This window comes from Pelophylax lessonae, assembly GCF_965119305.1.
Source record: "Pelophylax lessonae genome assembly, chromosome: 4".
In the NCBI taxonomy this organism is placed as follows: Eukaryota; Metazoa; Chordata; class Amphibia; order Anura; family Ranidae; genus Pelophylax; species Pelophylax lessonae.
Window position 1 is genome coordinate 290,538,207 of NC_138771.1, and position 21,062 is coordinate 290,559,268.

At 40.9% G+C, this 21,062-nt stretch overlaps 1 protein-coding gene across 1 annotated transcript in view; it reads right to left on the reverse strand.

Moving 5' to 3' along the window:
- The window catches only part of OTOGL (otogelin like), a 234,872-nt gene that overhangs the window by 23,206 nt on the left and 190,604 nt on the right, over window positions 1–21,062 (reverse strand). Inside the window, exons 41-46 of the mRNA XM_082255665.1 lie at window positions 18,644–18,745; window positions 13,802–13,909; window positions 7,497–7,598; window positions 7,286–7,390; window positions 4,455–4,495; window positions 2,265–2,328 (exon numbers count right to left, since the gene is read on the reverse strand). Coding sequence (XP_082111791.1) covers window positions 2,265–2,328; window positions 4,455–4,495; window positions 7,286–7,390; window positions 7,497–7,598; window positions 13,802–13,909; window positions 18,644–18,745 — 522 coding nt within the window. The remainder of the gene's footprint in view (window positions 1–2,264; window positions 2,329–4,454; window positions 4,496–7,285; window positions 7,391–7,496; window positions 7,599–13,801; window positions 13,910–18,643; window positions 18,746–21,062) is intronic.

The following is a 21,062-nucleotide window of genomic DNA, read 5'->3' on the forward strand; positions in this document are numbered from 1 at the left end:
CAATGGCAAATGTCAATCAAGCTCCACGATGTCGGGCAGTGAGCATAGGGCCCCCTAGAGGACGTTGTGCCCTTAGGCCACCCTCATAACCACTGTTTCTGATTGTTTGGTCAGAGACATTCACACCAGTGGTCTGCTGGAGGTCATTTTGTAGTGCTCTGGCAGTGTTCATCCTGTTCCTCCTTGCACAAAAGAGCAGATAACCAGTATGGGTTAAGGACCTTCTACAGGTCATTCCAGCTCTCCTAGTGTAGCTGCCTGTCTTCTGGAATCTCCTCCTTGCTCTTGAGACTGTGCTTAGGGACACAGAAAACCTTCTAGCAATAGCACGTATTGGTGTGCCATCCTGGAGGTGTTGGACTGCCTGTGCAACCTCCATAGGGTCCAGGTATTGCCTCATGCTACCATTAGTGACCCTGCAAATCTCACAGGTCGTGGTAAGAACCTGACAGGGGTTCTAACCCTTTCCCGTTCTATCCACAACTAAGAAAACACGCTTCAACTGATAATTAAATTGAACCCCATTAACCTAAAATATCAAGTAAGCCTAACTCTGTAAACGGTTCTAACCATAATACCAAGCAACATTCTCTAAACATAAATAGAGGTGAATGGAGTAAATCTGACACAGAATTAGATATTTTACCTTTGAAAACTCTCATATTTGCTTATTGTGCTGCTTAGACGAAATTGGCATGAAAAAAATCTACTTTTTTATTTTGCGTATGTGTTCTTTTTTTGCAGGGGGTATGTTTAATTTTGTTTATTTCATTGGGGTCTACATTTAATTATTTTCACACAAAATTCACACTAGTAATACTTGTTCAGGTGTTCTTTCAGACTTTTAGCCCATTCAGCAGGAGCGAAATTTCATATATAGTAGCAGATTTTCACCCACTACTGTACTGTATATGGCAGCTTCCTTCTTCTGCTGTCAATGGTTGTTAAGGAAGTGGCAGATGCCCAGCCCCATTAATTTACTGGCCGGGAATCCCAAACCACGGGAACAAAGTGGCCAGGAATAGTTTAAAAAAATGTGCAAGGGTTTCCCCACAATTCATATCTGGCCCTTCAGAGCTGGTATGGATTTTAAGAGGGAGCCCCATGCATACATCAAGCAAAATGTTGGGGGTCTCTCCTCAAAAATTTCCTCCACTCTTATTTTAAAGGTGGAATTCCAGATTCCAATAAACCCTCCCCCACAGACACCCCAACTACATGCCAAGGTAAGCAAGGGGGCAATGTAATTTGCCAGGGGGCCCCCTCATGTCGATGGCATGTGGTCTGGTATGGTTCATAGGAGAGGCAGCATGCTCGGCGCTCCCTTTTCCGGCCAGCCAGGCTGTATGCTCAGATAAAAGTCAGGTGTGGGGTTTTTTTTACTTTTACATGGGGTTCCCCCATAAAATTTATACCAGAAGCCCAAAATGTCTGGTATAGAATTTGGAGTGGGCTCACGCCAATATTTTTCAATTAAATTCATAACAGACCATGGGGCCTGGTATGAATTATGGTGGGAACCGACTCTGTTTTTTTCGGTTTGTGTGTGTGTGTGTATGTGTATGTGTGGGGGTCCTTATCTAGGAAAAGGGTCTGGTATAGATGAAGGAAATCCTGGCCGCTTTGTTTACAAACAGATATAAGCAGCCGAAGCTGTCATTTGCTAGCAATTTAAAAGTTTTTTTTTTTTATTTGTAAATGCCAGTTTAGCTGTAGTAGGTTGAATACGTCATACAGATGAGCCACTTCAAAGGAAGGTTAAGAGTATCCCCAAGGCCCGCCAAATGGATTTTTTTTAAATCTTACTGCACTGATACTTGTTCCCCAGGACAGTGCACAGCCACCCGTGTCATTTGATAAATTAACATTGCTTCTTAATAATGGCCAAAGGGGTTTGGATCCAGCATCAGAACCAAAATTCCCCTAATTAGTCCTTCTAAGCATGCTGGTCATAGTTCAAAGGCCATGCAGTGCAATATGGTTAAAAAAAAAAAAAAAAATCTCCTGGTTCAATCTGCAAAAACATGCTCCAGGATTGCATATCTGGAACCCACAGGATTCACAGTGAACCCATGGGATCTATGAACCCGAACCTTATCCTTAGTTCTGAGTGGCAAAAACAGATAGCTTATTGGGCTGGTCTGGATCTTTACATCTGGGCTGCAGAGTTCAATTTAACTTTACATACAGGTTGCTCAATCACCTACCACCTTTTTTTGTATTTCTCTCACACATAGCAAAGCAAGTTAAAATAAGTCAAATACCACAAATATAGTGACTACATCCACAAGCACTATGCCAGTCTGCATCAATCTTCCGATGTTCTCCCTGTTTGAAGCAAATAGTATTTTCTTAGTTGTATTTAATGTTAACATATAATAATTGCATTTGTATAAACATATTAATTTTGTGTAGAATAGTTTTTGTATTAAGAAAGAGATGTACAATATCATTAAAATATAAGCACACACGGGTAGTTATTGAGTTTTGAATGTTTTGAATTTTGAAATATCCTTTAGGCCTCATGCACACTGAGCATCTGTTTAGCCCCTCTGAGCACCAGATCTGCTGGCAGGAGAAAAGTTGCTTAAAAAACGCACCTAAAGCAGTGTATTGCAAACACGTTTAGATGCATTTAAGCGTAGTTAGACGCATCGTGCATTAGAGTGGTAACAGATCCCACTGGCCAGAATATTGATTTATTCTGGCCACTGGAATGCATTAATGCTCAAATGCGCCTAAACACGTCTAGCGCTTAGGTGCGTTGCAAACTTTTTTTTATGCTCCCCGTTTACTCTCCTGAATGTGATTTTGGACACATAGGTTAACATAGAGGTGCTTATACAGACTGTAGGAGAAAAAAACAAAAAAACACCAAACAAGCATTTTTTAAGTCCATTGTACATGAGGCCTTAAGCTTTTTAAGATTATATATATATATATATATATATATATATATATATATATATATATATATATATATATATATATATATTTACATTTGTATTAGGTAAATGCATAACTACATAAATACTTATACATTTATTCAATATACTGATAATGTTCCATATACAATGTTTACCTGTTAGGTAAATAGTGAAACCTAGAGTGTGTTCTTATAGTGAAATGCTAACATGTGCTTTACTACAGGAAATTTAAACTTGTGTTTTAGACTTGTGTTCTTAATTTTAAAGCTAAAAAGTGTTACTAAACCCACAGCAGTAAAATCAAACTGTATATGCAGTAATGCACTTTTGTTATACTCACTGTGGAATCTAAGGGGTTAATCCTCTGCATTGCGTAAAAAAAGTTGTTTGACCCTGTCTTCTCTGATCCTCCACTCCTTCCACTGTCACCTAATAAGTATTTGGAGTCAGGCTGCACATGCTCAGTTTGGTGTGTATTGCTAGAGAGATTTTTAATTTTTCTTGGGAGGATGCATTTGTTCGGCACACAGGGCCAATCGGCACTGTCTAGACAGAGGGTCAGGGGTCCCGCAGTCTCATAGGACAGTTGGAGGAGAATGAAAACTCCTCCTACAAGCTTTAACCAGTGCTTGGCTAGACTCTGATAGAAGTTACAAGACTGCTCTAACTGCTGATAAGAAAAGCTATTTAACAGTTTATATTTACTAAAATTGCATTTACATGTTCTGTGTACTGTAGGAGACCAGATATAGTGAACGCAAGGTCCTGGGTTTAGTAACACTTTAAGGCAAATCGCTAATAATGCAGGAAAAATATACACATATGTTAACTGTATTCACTCCAGCAAGTGGCCAAATGTGGTATTTTCTGTTTGAAATCAAGGATTTACATTTAAACAGCCAATTTACATTCATTTGTTGCCCCCTTCCCACAGAACGAATGTGCATGCACTTTCACAGGATAAGTGAATGCAAATATAAAAGACACAAATTAAAGCAGCTCTGTAATTATTAATACATAAATAAATACATATATATTTTAAGCAAGCAATGTAAGTATCTGCATTTGACATACTACATTTTCTCTTACAACCCACTTTGCAGCAAAGCTCAGACTAGGGGAAAGAAAAACAGCTCAAGAAGCCAGCAATTTGTACCACACTGTGCTAACATGAAGCATGCTGATAGAAGGAGAACAGAATGACAAATAGGTGAGCTTATCAGCCTTCTCCTTTTACTGTCTAGTTGTAGGCAGAGGAAGGAACAAGGTCCATAAGTGGTATTACCTGCAACAGATAGAAATCAGGTCTTCTGCCCTGCCAAACAGGGCTGTGTGATGTGGTAGAGCTGTGTAAATCTCAGGACTGCATGGGCATACACACATACATAAATATAAATCTTTTGGCAAGTAAAAAAGCTCCCTTATATATATTTCATCTGTGTATTTAGCTGTTTTCCTGGACTTCAGCTTTAAAATAACCACCCAAGTTACAATTCACAAACTATATTATAAATCATATATTCTTACCAGAGAACATTCAACATTGGTCACATTTGTGCAGTCACATTCTGGAAAACAAAATGCAAGTCAATTGGTAAATTTGAGTAAATGTTCCATGCAAACTGGTTAATTAACTAAAGGCAAAATATCTGTTCACTTTGCAAGGGAATTTTTTTCTTAACATACTGAATGAGGTGAAGCTCTGCTGACTTTTATCATCCAACCATGCAAGCTAAATTCCCAGCCTATTTGCTTTTAGTAAGAGCCGGTTCACATTAGCGCGACTTGTCAGGCGACTTGTCAGCCTGACAAGTCGCGCTCCCTCGTGGTCCATTGACCGCTACAGGACCCATTCTAATAGGAGTGAAAAAAGTCGCTCCAACTTAGAAAAAGGGTCCTGTACTATTTCGGGGCGACCTCGAAGCGACTTGCATAGACTTCCATTATGTGAAGTCCCTGCAAATCGCTCCGAAGTCGTGGTGCAATGTAATGCACAAGCCGCCCCCGAAGTAGTAAGGAGTCGTGTCGCCTCAGTGTGAACCGACTCTAAATCAACCCAAGATTTGCAATACAGCAGAAATGTTTTGGATGTTTTTTTTTTTTTCTATACCAGATAACTTCGCTATCACAATATCTATACTCATTACACATATTTACTTTGTTTTCAAAATAAATATTTGACTAGATACTCTAGACATATAAACTAACTGCAATTTTTAATAGCCCAAACTAATTTTGAATTTGCATACAAGGTGTACATGTGACTATAAATGGAAAACAAGACTACGAAAATTAGCTAAGAACAGCTGACATGGAAGTTAACACATAAGGAAGGCAGTTTTCAACACTAAAGATGAGCCGATTATATTCAACAGCCCGACTTAACACACCAGGCCTTTGGGCTGCTTAAAGGGTCTACACCATACAGCCAAATAAAAGGCTGACAACACTGCCATTAATTGACAGGCAGTGGGTTAGTATTGTCATCCTTCAACAAGGATTGATGTTACTTGCAGTATTGCTGGGTATAAAACAATGCAACATATTCACAAAAAAAAAAAAAAAAAAAATATATATATATATATATATATATATATATATATGATAAAGAAAACTACATACAATGAGGTGTAATGCCAAGCACATTGAAAAAAAAATGTAGGGTTGATTTAATAAAGACAAATAGACTGTTCACTTTGCAAGTTCAGTTGCACTCTGCAAGGGCATTTGCTCCAGAACTTATTAAGGCCAGGTTTACACTTATCTAATACACTATTTTAGAAGCAACTTGCAGCAGGGGGTCCAGTGCGTCCCTGTTCACCATTTCAGGTGTGAATCAGGTCCAAATTTTTGCCTGAATTCAGACCTGAAACGGAAGCCAAAGACACACAGGACCCTTCTGCAGTGCACTCCACGACCGCCTCAGAAATGTTTGAACTGGCTCCATTGAGAGCCGATCACATTCTCCCATCATGCCAATTGTGAATGGGGAAACCCAGCCGGAAAGTTGGAACCCAGCCTAAATGTGAAGCTTCACTTTGCAAAAGATATCCAATCACATTCAAGGGGAAAAAAACAGCATTTTTGCTTGCACATGTTTGGATGATGGAAGTCAGCAGAGCTTCCCCTCATTTATTAAGTTCTGGTGTATATGCTATTGCAGAGTGCAACACACTTGCAAAAAGGTACATTTTTATTGTCTTTAGAAAATCAACCCCATTGAGTTTATATACACTTTAATGGGTATCTTTATAAAGCAGTAGATTTGTCTTTTATCAAACATTTACTGGTGGTAAATCAATCATTGTCATTTAAAACACATAAACAGGGAAAATTTACCTGCACTGAATGTATAGTGAAAGTCAGGGATCACTGCTGTATAATACCCCTATGTGTTTTTCATTGTGTTTTTGTTTGCACCAGCTCATCCAGATTCCTCCTACGATCAGCTTACACCCTAATGAGCCTTAAAGTGGTTGTTAACCCACTATACTATGATCATGCCATCCCCTCTGTTATGTATTGCCATGTGTCCCTGTGCCTGTGCTGTATAAAAAACAATGCAGATTATACCTTATCTCAAAGCGTCTCCCAGTGCTCATGTGACTCCCCAGCTTTCTCCTCTGCCTGGCTGACAGATATAGTGGGCGGGGCCGAGCACTCCTGCTGACGTCAGCCGGGGAGGAGGAGAGAGCACAGGGAGATGCTCTGAGATAAGGTACTGTATAATCTGCATTTCCTTTATATATGACAAGCACAGGGACACATGGCATCATATAACAGAGAGGATGGCATAATCATAGTATAGATATGAGAGCAGAAGAAGGGGAGTATCATTGAGTGGACAGAGCAGGGAGGGGTGGGGGGAGGAGGACAGAGGAGGACACAGAAGAGCAGAGAGGAGACCTGCGGATGATGGAGGCATGTAAACTGACCAAGGTGTCAGGGCTCAGCAGCCATGATAAACTGTGGTCAGTTTACAGAGGGGAGTGCAGAATCAGGCCAGATTAGCCAGGTATTTCAAGCTACACAGTGAGCCCAATTACACAGCACAAGCACTGTGCTGTATAACGGGAACAGGACCCATTTTTTTTTCGGGTAACAAACACTTTAACTTGTATATGTTTAAAGTATGGCAACTGGTAGCTCCTGTAGGGCCAAGGGCTGCTATGAATGGTTTTGCCTACAATGTGAAGTGCTTTGGGATATTTCAGAGCTATATATGTAAATGTATACTATCATGTACAAATGTAAATTGTTTTATTTACATGTTTATCATATATTCAATTGAATATACTGTATGTAAACCAATAATTCACTGTATGTATTGGACAAAAAGTAAATAGTTTCATACTGACCACAATACCAGTCTGGACAACAAGATCCACCTATCTTCTTTTTAGCCAGCCGTGTCTCAGGCATACAGGAGGGCTGTGATATAGGACAAAGGCTCTCTTCACACACTACGTAGAATAAAAAATAAAATATGATGAACAGTAGCTGCATTGAAAAGAAATGTATATTCTGTTCACAAAACAGAAACCAAATACATTTTGAATTAAATCTTACCACAGGTATAACGAGGGCAGCACTGGCTTGTGGTGTTCAAATCAACAGTAAGGATCTCTCCTTCTCTGCAAACGGGAACAGGTTCTGTACAGGATTCACAAACTACATGTGTACAATAAATGATTATTATATTTTTGGAAATTACTCTAATTAAGCAAACACTCATTTTTATAAAAATACTCAGAAGGGACCGGCTTAAAATGTTGGGTAATCCCCATCTCTGCCTCTTCTGTTTGTGGTGTACAACTGACAGATCTACTTTACCCCCCTATCTCCTTTTTACAAAAAAATTCTAGGCATGCAGATTCTCCGAGGCAATCTACATTATAAGGTATACTTTCCTCCACAACTTCTCTTTCTGTTTAAAACATCTCACATTCAAGTAAGCTTATCACAAGGGTTTACTGATTATGCTCAAATAATTCTGTAGCTTGACCCATATTAGGCCTGGGCTCATATATGGTGGGTTATTTTGTAAGATTAGCAGTGAATAATGAACTTTCCTGCTTCCCAGTCATGTGTGTGTTAAAGATTCAAGGCCTAAAAAATCTAAAAAGCATAGTTCCTATACATAGCAAATCTTAAAGTAAGTGACAGAAGTGGGCATTGAAGAATACTTTGGCAGACAATTTCATAAAGGATCCCCAGAGCAACACCAATGTTTGGGCCCCGAATTCAAATGCTGACCAAGTAAAAACACGTATCTATAGATTGACAGCTAGAAAGAAGCCAGCCATGTTCATGTCTGGAAGATAGTAGGAGGGGAATTTATTGGACCCACATCTAGTATAAATGGGCCCCTGAGTTCCAGGGGGCCCTTGTGCAAAGTCTGAAAAAATTATAAGTCTTCCCCTGGTAGTATGCTCATACTGTATTCGCGCATGAAACACAAAAGTATTTGCAGTAAATGTTATAAAGCACACATATACAATACATTCTGTAGATTTCATGCTTCTTATAGACTGAAAATTCAAAATTCTAAAAGCATGTAACCACAGAGCAATATCTATAGGTTCTACTGGTATAATATAATGGCTAGTTTAGCCCTTCAAAATTTCCACTGGCCTGCTCGCATTAGGAGGGTGGAAATAAGCTGAGGGCGAGTGTGGAGCAACTGCAGACTAGGCCGGGGGCGGGGGGGAGGGGGGGTTGCCTCTTGGGCCGCTCTGATGCCCTGCAAAAAAGGCTGCAACACTTTTGCCAGAAGCAATCATCCAGGAAACCGTCAGGAGGAGAGCTGGCTGGATCACACAGAGAGTGGATCTCCCGCTGTGACACAGCTTGGATCTGAAAAGCCGGCTGCTGTCAAACAAAGTTCTGCCTCCTGGATCAGCCTCTATGATACACAGCACACTGGTCCAATGCCAGGAAACTGAATCAGGGTGCTGTTTATCATAGGAGCAGGTCCAGGAGGCAGGACTTTGTTTGACTGCAGCCGGCGTTTCAGATCCAAGCTGTGTCACAGTGGGAGATCCTCTCTCTGTGTGAACTGACCGGCTCTCCCCCCAATTCCTCCCTGTGATCCCTGTGCAGTGATAGGCTGCATTGATAGGCACTAATGAGGCTGCATTGATGCACACTGATAAGGCTGCAATGATGGGCACTGATAGGGCTGCACTGATGGGCACTGATAGGGCTGCACTGATGTGCACTGATGAGGCTGCACTGATGACCACTGATGGGGTGGCACTGAGGGCCAGTGATGAGGTGGCACTGATAAGCTGCACTGATAGGCTGCATTGATGGGCACTGATAGGCTGCATTGATGGGCACTGATAAGGCTGCTCTCATGGGCACTGATAGGCTGCATTGATGGGCACTGATAAGGCAGCACTGATGGTCACTGATGAGGCTGTACTGATGGCCACAAATGAGGCAGCACCGATAAGCTGTGCTGATGGGGCAGCACTAATATGCTGCACTGTTAGGCACTGATATGCTACACTGATGGGCGCTGATGAGGCTGCACTGATGGGCACTGATGAGACTGCATTGATGGGCACTGATGAGGCTGCACTGATGATGCTGCACTGATGGGCACTGATAGGCTTTACTGATGGACACTGTTGAGGCTGCACTGATGGGTACTGAGATGCTTTATGTTAATATTTTTAAAGTTGTTGTTGTTAATATTTATTTTTGTAACTTTATTCTGCACAAAACATTTAACAGTGTTGTTTCATTAAATAATTTATGAGGGCATATTTAGGGGCGGAATAAGGGGCAGAGAAGGGTAGGGGTTGGGTGGGGTAACTGGTGCGAGTAATCCTTACACAGGGCTGGCAAGGTTAGCTTCCAATACTGACCTACAAATATTTGAACTGTAAGTGTGCTTTGTTTTTTTGTTAATAAATGTATGCTTTTATTCTAATGTGGATCCCATGCGCCTGTGTTTCTACCTATTGAAAATACCAGCCATATTATCCAGAACCTTATGGTGTTAAGTACTAAGTACAATTAAACTGGATAATTAGTGATACATCTAGCTGTGGAGTAGTATTCAAATCATTCTATACCAGTGGTTCTTAACCTTGTTGGAGGTACTGAACCCCACCAGCTTCATATGCGCATTCACCGAACCCTTCTTAATTGTAAAAATAAAATATGATTTTATGAGTCTAGTCTCGGGAGGGGCACTGCCAGAAAATAAGGTGTTGTATACAGAACTGAATTAAACGTATCATACAAAGTAAAATGTACAGAGGTCAGTAGTATGTAGGGCAGCGTACAGAGGTCAGTAGGCTGTAGGGCAGCGTACAGAGGTCAGTAGGCTGTAGGGCAGCGTACAGAGGTAAGTAGGCTGTAGGGCAGCGTACAGAGGTAAGTAGGCTGTAGGGCAGCGTACAGAGGTCAGTAGGCTGTAGGGCAGTGTGCAGTAGTGAGTAGTTTGTAGGGCAGTGTGCAGTGGTCAGTAGTTTGTAGGGCAGTGTAGCGAGGTCAGTAGCATGTAGGGCAGTGTATAGGGGTCAGTAGTTTTTAGGGCGGTGTAGAAAGGTCAGTAGGATGTAGGGCAGTGTACAGAGGCCAGTAGCATGTAGGGCAGTGTATACGGGTCAGTTGATTGTAGGGAAGGATAGAGTGGTCAGTAGGCTGTAGGACGGTGTACAGAGAATAGGGCAGAGGACAGGAGTTGACAGGACAGAGGATAGGACAGTGTACAGGGATCAGTAAAGCCACACACCAGGGGGCTGGGAGGGCACACACTGGGGGGGGGGTCAGGAGGGCACACACCGGGGGGTTATGAGGGCACACACCAGGGGGTTGGAAGGGCATACACTGGGGGGAGGGTCAGGAGGACGCACACTGTGGGGGAGGGTAGTGAGGGCACACACCAGTGGAGAGTCAGGAGGCCACACACTGGGTGTCAGGAGGGCACACATCAGTGGTTGGGAGGGCACACACTGGGGGAGCAAGGAGGGCACACACTGGGTGGGGGGTTAGGAAGGCATACCATGGGGTATCAGGAGGGCACACACTGGGGGGGGTGGGAGGGAATACCATGGGGTGTCAGGAGGGCACACTGGGGTGGGGTTGGGAGGGCATACCATGGGGTGTCAGGGGGGCACACACTTGGGGGGGGTTGGGAGGGCATACCATGGGGTGTCAGGAGGGCACACACTGGGGTGGGGGGTTGGGAGGGCATACCATGGGGTGTCAGGAGGGCACACACTGGGGGGAGGTGTTGGGAGGGCATACCATGGGGTATCAGGAGGGCACACACTGGGGGGGTTGGGAGGACATACCATGGGGTGTCAAGAGGAAACACACTGGGGGGAGGTGTTGGGAGGGCATACCATGGGGTGTCAGGAGGACACACACTGGGGGAGGTGTTCGGAGGGCATACCATGGGGTATCAGGAGGGCACACACCAGGGGCATTCACAATGCTTATTGAGCTAAATGAAAAGGACATGCATTTCCATTTGTCAGCTAACAGCACCTCTATGCTAAGCTGCAGTAACTCAGCAGACTTAGCATAGAGGTGCTTGCAAACTAATCCACATTGTACAGCTAGCTGAGCCTACCTCCAGGAACAATAACTCGGCTCCCTCTGCTCAGCTGCTCAAACTTCCCTCTTCCAGGCGGGCACGATCTCCATGGTCAGGTACATCCCCATCCCGCCCACTCAAGCAGCAAGCAGCCTGTAGGAGATAGGCTGGAAACCTGCTGGGGGAGGTACAGGGGGCACAGCGTCAAGTGTCTATGTGTAATGGCTGTGAGTCTTCCCGACCACAGCTCTGATTTCCCGGGGGGGGGGGGGGTTGGCCTCACAATCAGTAATATTTTCTCGGTGGGAGCAATTGCCCTGTTGCCCCCCCGCCGAACCCATGAGACTGACTCACCGAACCCCTGGGGTTCGATCGAACCCAGGTTAAGAACCACTGTTCTATACAATATAGGAGGAAATGTTTAAATTTTTATTTACACAGACAGCTGAGGTCAGACAATCCACGAGTTGTAAAAAGCGTGGTTATAGAGTGGTTATAGAAAATAATCATCCCCTTTGTTGCTTTGTAGCCTTAAATAAAGGCAGACACCGTTTTTGTTTTATCCAGGTGAATTTTATAACATCCAAGTGAACGATATAACACCAACATGTCAGAAAAAGATAAAAAAAAATTCAAAGATAGAATCACTGAGTTGGAAAAAGTATCATCCCCTTGTGTCAGTATTTAGTTAAACCACCTTTTGCTTTAATTACAGCCTTTAGTCTGTTGGCATATGTCTCAACTATATTTGCACATCTAAACTTTGAAATATCTGTCCACTCTTCTTTTTAGAACTGAAAAGTTCTTTATAACTCAAGTTCAGACAGTTAAATTTTATGGTCACCGTTTGTGGACTGCAGTCTTCAAGTCATTCAACAGATTTTCAATGAGGTTTAAGTCTGGGCTCTGACTAGGCCATGCAAGGACATTCACCTTTTTCTCCTTCAACCACTGTGTGGTCATCTTTGCTCTGTGCTTTGGGTTATTGTCATGTTGGAAGGTAAACCTTCTTCCCATTGACAACTTTGTGGCAGAGGGCAGCAGATTTTACTCAAGAATCTGACATTATTTTGCCCCATCCGTTATTCCTTCTATCCTGACAAGTGCTCAAGTCCCTGCTGCAGAAAAACACCCCCATAACAGGATATTACCTGTAGGAATGATGTTATTTGGATGGTGAGCTGATTTCTGCTAGAAATATTGTTTAGTTTTGAGGCCAAATAATTCAATTTTAGTCTCATCTGAGCATAACACCTTTTTCCATTTGGCCTCAGAATCTTCAAGGTGTGTTTTGGCAAAGCTCAGTCATGACTGCATGTGGCCTTTTCTTGAGGAGTGGATTTTTTCCTGCAACCCTTCCATACCATCCACATTTATGGAGAATTTGTGACATTGTTGTCACATGCACACAATTACCACTCTATTATAAATTCCTGCAACTGCTCCAGAGTTGCTGTAGGTCTCTTGGTAGCCTCTCTGATCAGTTTCCTCCTGGCTCTTCTATCCAGTTTGGAGTAACATCCTGATCCAGGGAGGGTCTGTGTTGAACCAAATACCTTCCATGTCTTAATAATAGACTTCACTCTGCTTTTAGGCATTGATAAAGCCTTTGGAATTTTTCCGTATCCATCTCCTGACTTGTGCCTGTCCAAAAGTTTATCCTGGAGATCTTTTGACAGTGCCTTGCCACCCATTAGTTAATTGTTTGCTTCAGTTGAACTACCAGGGATTGAAATGCTCCAGGAAGGCACTTTTAATGCTGAGATAATCAAAATGACCACAGTTAATCACAGTTGTAAGTCAAATGGCTTTGTATGCCATTGAGAAGGTGATTAGCTACACCTGATTGAGTTTACAAGTCATTTTTAGGAAGGGGTGATCCTTTTCCAACTCAATAATTCTGTTTTTGACTTTTTGCTCTGACATGTTGGTGTTATTTTGTTTACTTGGATGTTATAAGTTGCAATGAGTAAATACAGTTGGATAAAACAAAAACTCTGTCTGTCTTCATTTATGGCTGCAAAGCAACAAAATGTGATTATTTTAAAGGGGGGGGGGTGATTCTTTTCTATACCCAAGATAGATAGATAGATAGATAGATAGATAGATAGATAGATAGATAGATAGATAGATAGACAGATAGACAGATAGACAGATAGACAGATAGACAGATAGACAGATAGATAGATAGATAGATAGATAGATAGATAGATAGATAGATAGATAGATAGATAGATAGATAGATAGATAGATAGATAGATAGATAGATAGATAGATAGATAGATAGATAGATAGATACTGTAGATTCAATGCTTACCACAGATATAGTTGAAACAGCATGGTTCCTTGTCTCTAACTAGTACAGCAATCTGATCCCCTTTGCACTCTGGACGTGAAACTACTGGGCAGGCAGATGGGTCACATACTGTAAAGGAAAATTGGATTTATTTTTTAATGATGCAGAAGTAAAATAAAGCAGTATTCATCAACGGTTTCTATATCAACACAGCTATGTGTTAGTAGTGGTTACCTTTCTTTGCCTTTTTGCTATTTGATATTTGTCTTACCGTAATGTTGAACTTAAAAAAGAAATCTATTTTCTTCTCATTTTTAATTGCTGTACCATGCCTTTATAGCATAATAAGAAATCCAGTTTTTAATCTGATGCTTTTCTTCACAAATGGGCAATAAAGTAAAATTAAACACACACTGTTAAATTTACACTGTCCCTTCATTTCTATATATGGATAATGGCATTATAGTATTTTAATTTAAAAAAATCTAAGTACCTTGTTCATTGTTGTTTTTTATTTGTTAACAAAGTTTGAAACATCCAATAAATTTCGTTCCACTTCATAATTGTGTCCTACTTGTTGTTGATTCTTCACAAAAAAATACAGTTTTATATCTTTATATATTGAATCCTGAAATGTGGCAAAAGGTCGCAGAATTCAAGGGGGCCGAATACTTTCGCAAGGCACTGTATATATATATATATATATATATATATATATATATATATACAGTATCTCACGAAAGTGAGTACACCCCTCACATTTTTGTAAATATTTTATTATATCTTTTCATGTAGCAATACTGAAGAAATTACACTTTGCTACAATGTAAAGTAGTGAGTGTACAGCTTGTATAACAGTGTAAATTTGCTGCTCCCTCAAAATAACTCAACACAAAGCCAGTAATGTCTAAACCGCTGGCAACAAAAATGAGTAAACCCCTAATTGAAAAAAGTGTCAATATTTTGTGTGGCCACCATTATTTTCCAGCACTACCTTAACCCTCTTGGGCATTGAGTTTACCAGAGCTTCACAGGTTGCCAATGGAGTCCTCTTCCACTCCTCCATGATGACATCACGGAGCTGGTGAATGTTAGGGACTTTACGCTCCTCCACCTTCCATTTGAGGATAAACCACAGATGCTCAATAGGGTTTAGGTCTGGAGACATGCTTGGTCAGTGCATTCCCCTTACCCTCAGCTTCTTTAGCAAGGCAGTGGTCATCTTGGAGGTGTGTTTGGGGTCATTATCATGTTGGAATACTGCCCTGTGGCTCAGTCTCCAAAGGGAATGGATTATGCTCTGCTTCAGTATGTCCCAGTACATATTGGCATTCATGCTTCCCTCAGTGAACTGTAGCTCCCCAGTGCGGGCAGCATTCATGCAGCCCCAGACTATAACACTGCCACCCCCATGGTTGACTGTAGGCAAGACACATTTGTCTTTGTACTCCTCACCTGGTTGCCACCACACACGCTTGACAACATCTGAAACAAATAAGTTTATCTTGGTCTCATCAGACCACAGAACATGGTTCCAGTAATCCATGTCCTTTGCTTGTCTTCAGCAAACTGTTTGCAGGCTTTCTTGTGCATCATCTTTAGAAGAGGCTTCCTTCTGGGACGGTAGCCATGCAGACCAATTTGATGCAGTGTGAGGCCTGTGGTCTGAGCACTGACACACTGACCTGCCCACCCCTTCAACCTCTGCAGCAATGCTGGCGGGACTCATACATCTATTTCCCAAACACAACCTCTGGATATGACACTGAGCACGTGCACTCAACTTCATAGGTCGACCATGGCGAGGCCTGTTCTGAGTGGAACCTGTCCTGTTAAACCGCTGTATGGTCTTGTCCACCATGCTGCAGCTCAGTTTCAGGGTCTTGGCAATCTTCTTATAGCCTAGGCCATCCTTATGTAGTGCAACAATTCTTTTTTTCAGATCCTCAGAGAGTTCTTTCCATGAGGTGCCACGTTGAACTTCCCGTGACCAGTATGAGAGAGTGAGAGTGATCACACCAAATTTAACACACATGCTCCCTATTCACACCTGAGACCTTGTAACACTAACAAGTCACATGACACTGGGGAGGGAAAATGGCTAATTGGGCATTTTTTTTTTACATTTTTACTTAGGGGTGTACACACTTTTGTTGCCAGCAGTTTAGACATTTGTGGCTGTGTGTTGAGTTATTTTGAGGGGACAGCAAATGTACACCATTATACAAGCTGTACACTCACTACTTTACATTGTAGCAAAGTGTAATTTCTTCAGTATTGTCACATGAAAATATAGAATAAAATATTTACAAAAATGTGAGGGGTGTACTCACTTTTGTGACATACTGTATATATAATCACATCTTTATTATTTTTGGCAATAACTGGTGTGAGCGGATTTCTGCCAGTCACAGGCTGTGTCACACCCTCCTAGCCTGTCTTCGAACATTTGGGAGGCAATTCCTCCATCAATCTACAAGTAATATCCTACCTCTATTGTGTTTAGCTGGTTAGTGGGCGTGGAAAAGCAGAGAGGAAGTGGGCTGTCATTTACCACTGTGTATACGCCCGCATGTGTGACTCAATGGTTACATGGGCTGCTCAGATTTGATAGGAAGGAAATAGCAGAGCTGCCAACACCATCCCTAACTGCATTAGGGAAATGGACAGAAGGGGGAGATAGAGAACAGCAGGATCAACCATTTTTTTTTGCAGAAAACAGAAAATGAATATCATAGTGACTGAGTGAGTATGAACAGCATGAAATAACGCATTTATTAATAGTTTTTGTTTATGATGTGGGTTTAGTGACACTTTAAGGAGTCAATTCAAAAAGTGCATTAGCTAACTCACCAAATGGGTTATTTTGTGTTATCAATACATATGCTGTATCCACTAATTCTTGCAGAAATTTACCAAAATCACACAATATTTTTATACTTCTTATCATGACATTGTATGTAAAAGTCAGTTAACAAAGATTATCATATAGATAATCACTCTTCAAAAAATCACTAGTTCCAATCTGGCAAAAATAATGAAGTGCCATGAAGTGTCTATTGAGGAGAGCAGCAGAAGGAGAAAGGATTTTAATGACTAAATAAAGTTAGAATAGAAGCAAACACACCCTGTCCAGATGCATGTAATTGCTTCCAAGTAACAAGAAAAGCTGGCACACGAATACTTCCTTTTGATGCAATTTATTCCAGTATGACAGCAGAAGTTAGAAGCTGACTGGCTACCATGCACAGCTGCACCAGATTTGCCTTTTTCCAGTCTGAGCAAGCCCTGGTTCACACCCCAAGTTTCACATCAGTACCAGGGCGATTTCAAAGTTGCACATCAGTGCGATTTGCACTGCTGGTTTTATTGCGGCTTATGACTTCATTTAACAGAAGTCTATGCAAGTTGCCATATAATCGGTAAAAAGTAGTGCAGGAACCTTTTTCATAATCACTGCGACATGAGTCGCGGTGATATGAACAGTTCCATTGCTGGCACTTGGGGTGCGACATGCCATGCAATTTGAACGGGGGCTTAATCAAGTATATCTTAGGCTGGCCATAGATTATGCAATTTTCTTTCCTTGAACTGCAGGTTGAAGGGAAAAAAATTGCTTGATTTCCTCATCAACACACCTAGTGTTGATGGGAGAATCCCTCCCACTGGGCTATTGTATTCTGACAGTGGGAGGTTTCCCTGCCATTAACCTCCCTGGCGGTATGATTCTTTCGGATTTTAGGTGCTGAAAGCGGTACCATTATTTTGCATGTAATTCTTGAGAATGAGCAGCCCAAACCCACTATTTACATTTTTTTTTTTACTGTGCGTTCTTCTTTATAACATCTCGGGTATGATAAAGTTTGAGACACAAAATTATAAATTATAATATAATAAAAAACTATAAAAAAGTTAAAGTATGTATGTATGTATACATATATATATATATATATATATATACTGTATATATATATATATATATATATATATATACGTATATATATATATACATAAAAAGTACAGTAAAACTGCAGGAAAGGGCACTGGGGGGCAATGTAATGTGAATTTATTTTATTTTGAATGGTATCAGTGTGTTTGGTGTGTTTTACATTTGAATTTACTGCCGGTTCCACCCCCCCTGCGAACGTCACGTCGCAGGAGACGGAAGCCAGGGCACGGAGAGGATTGGGTGGAAGATCCGCCGCCGCATACCGCTGAGATACATCGCTGGATCCCGGTGACAAGGTAAGAAACCTCTTTTACAGGATCCAGCGATACTTCTGGCGGTACCCCGAGTGTGGCTCGGGGTTACCGCTTTTGGCTCTGAAATGTAACTCCGAGCCACGCTCGGGAATACTGCTAGGAAGGTTAAGAATTCAATGACCACTGCCGGCGGCTATAGTAGTACTAGTAGTAGTAGTAGTGATTGTATGAAAAAAACAACAAGCAGGTTATACTGAAGTCGACCAAAAGAACAAGTATAGTACAACCAGCCTGCCCAATTGGTTCCTGCTGAATTTCAATCTGTCTATGGCCAGCTTTATTGAACTGACCCTGGAGTGCCTATTGCAATATATCTATATGTATTAATCAGATATTCATGCAGAAGTCAGCAAATTAAGCACTGCACAGACTGCTGGGACCAGAATTTGTTCTGTAGGATTAGCTGCTCTGTCCAATAGCAGCAACAAGTATATGATGAGTGATGTGTTTCAGAATCAGTGTTGAGTGAAGAGTTCCAGCCTGTTCCCAATAGCAAAAGTATAACTTCAGTATATAAAGCAATTACAGAAGGTTTGTGTTACTTTTGACTTTTTGATTTCCTGTGGGATAAAATGTAACATAAAGAATAGAAATACTCACCACAGTGAAATTGAGGGCAGCAGGTATCTGGTAGATAATCTGCAACCAGTCTTTCCCCAATCTTACAGAATGCGGGTCTTTCACACAAGGTTATGTTACATTCTATAAACATATAATACATAAATTACAGTAAATCCAAACTGAATAGTGTGCCAGTACATTAACTATACAACACTATAACAACATTCAACATAACTATACAACATTCAATATATTCTTTTGAAATTAAAGGAACAAAGCAATATTGTGTGTAAACATGTATATGAATTTATACAGCAAATCCGAATGATTGTGTGTAGTGCTATAGGAGTCAGCTGACAATGCAAATAATGCATTCACTTTTTGGCTTATATCTTCTGCATCTTATTTCAAAGACTTGGGAGAAGAATGACTGTAGCTGCCAATCTACCCTGCCTTTGGCAGCTAATATCAATCTTTAATATATTATTTATACATAAATATCATAAATTATATTAATATAATATAGATAAAAGTAACAATTTTAAACTATGAGTGGTTTTATCTTCCTCTGATTTACACCCACATAACGAAGTTTGCATGATCGGCTGCCACATCCTGGGAATATTATGAAGCACAGTGGACCCACTTATTTATTTAAGGGGTCTCACTTTCTAGTGAGTGCTTGAAAAGTTGGGTGGAGGTCACCTTCCAGGTGCCATTTGGATTTTCTTCAAAAGCATTGCAATAATATTGTTTTGGAGTTACAGGTGGAGTTGGACTTTACACATACGGACTCATTTTTGGAGACTTGCAATTGATACCTTTTTGGCATATGGACACTTTTATGTATCTTAGATTGTCACCCATGATAAGGATATTGCTATAATAAAGGATTTTTGCACAGCAGCAGGGTATTTTATGTAACTGTTGATTTTTTTTTATTGATTTAGTTATTGGCATAAACCTATTATTAGTATAGAATGGGGTTATATTGATAGGATAAATAGTGAAATGGTTATGTATAATAGAGCACTGTATAACACTTTGCACATTTGCAAATTTCTAATAGTGAATGTGGCTTTCATTTGAGATAATAAATTCATTCCAAAATCAAATGTTATAAGCAAGCACAATTTTAATGTACTTTCAAATGACATTTGTCTGGTCATCGAATGTATGAACAATTTTCATACGGATGTTTATAAAGATTTTGGCTCAACAGTTTGTTCAAAAATATAATAGTGTATGGCTAACTTAAATATGTCAGAATGCAAAAATCCAATAAAAAATTACTTAAAAGGGTATCCAAACCCCCCCAAAAACATTATATTGCAGCATGCAAGTCTACAGATGTAGTAACAGCATTCATTTGAGTTTTATTTCTTTTAATTTCACCTGGTAATCCAGTAATACATTTCCTGTAGTAGGGTGACAACCCTCATTCACACTACTGTATCAGTAACAGAACCCTCCTCCTCTTTTCTATACCATAAATAGGAAGGGTTATGAAAGTTGAGAAATATGTAACTGATAAAAATGCAGCACAGGCATACAGCACAGAAAGTTAGCAGCTGATGAGATTTCTTAAGTCGCCCATATATGCATCGAAGTTCAGCAGGAACCAGCCAAATTTCGATCCATGTATGGGCACCCTGGTTGTACACAAGTTGATCTATTGATCACTATTGATAGAGCCAGCCTGTTGGGTTTTTCCAGGACCATTAGTGCCACCGGCTATAGCCGGAAACACTAATCATTGTGTTCTGCAAGCAGGGAAGGCTCTCCGCCGGCAGAACACAATAGCAACTTTTAGAGGGATTCACCTATCAGCACTGACTGTGTTGATGGGTGAATCAAGCAAATTTCTTTCCTTCCACCGATGGTGGAAGGAAACAAAACTGCAAATTCTGTGGCCTGCCTTACAAGACCAACACATATTTTTCATGCGTCCATGCACACATAGCCTGTTATCAGCGTTTTCTGGTTGGAAAAAAACCCCCAGAGCAAGTGGGTTTAAAGAGAAAATTTTCAGCGGTAAAAATGCTGATAAAAGCTTAAAAACGCAGAAAAAGGCCGCTATTCTGCGTTTATCAGCGTTTTTGAGCCATAAGCTTTTGTGGAAGTATAGTTTTGCTTAAAAAAAGCTAAAAAAAATACTACAGCTAAAAAGCGCTGTAAAACGCTACTGCAAAAAGGCTGCAAAACCCATTCTACAGCTACAGCTTTCTACAGCTAATGCTACTGGCGTTTTTAGAATATCCAGTGTGCATGAGGCCTTAGAGTTGTTCTTAGAACATGAGGTGAGGAGAAATCTTCTAATGAGGACAGCTGTCTAAGGGGGAATTTCACCTTACTTTGGGAGATTGCTTTATTCTACCTGTTGTGTCTCTGGTACTGGAAGTGAAATGAAATTTCCCAAATAGTATACAGAGAGTAAATTATCCAGGGGTTTTAACCA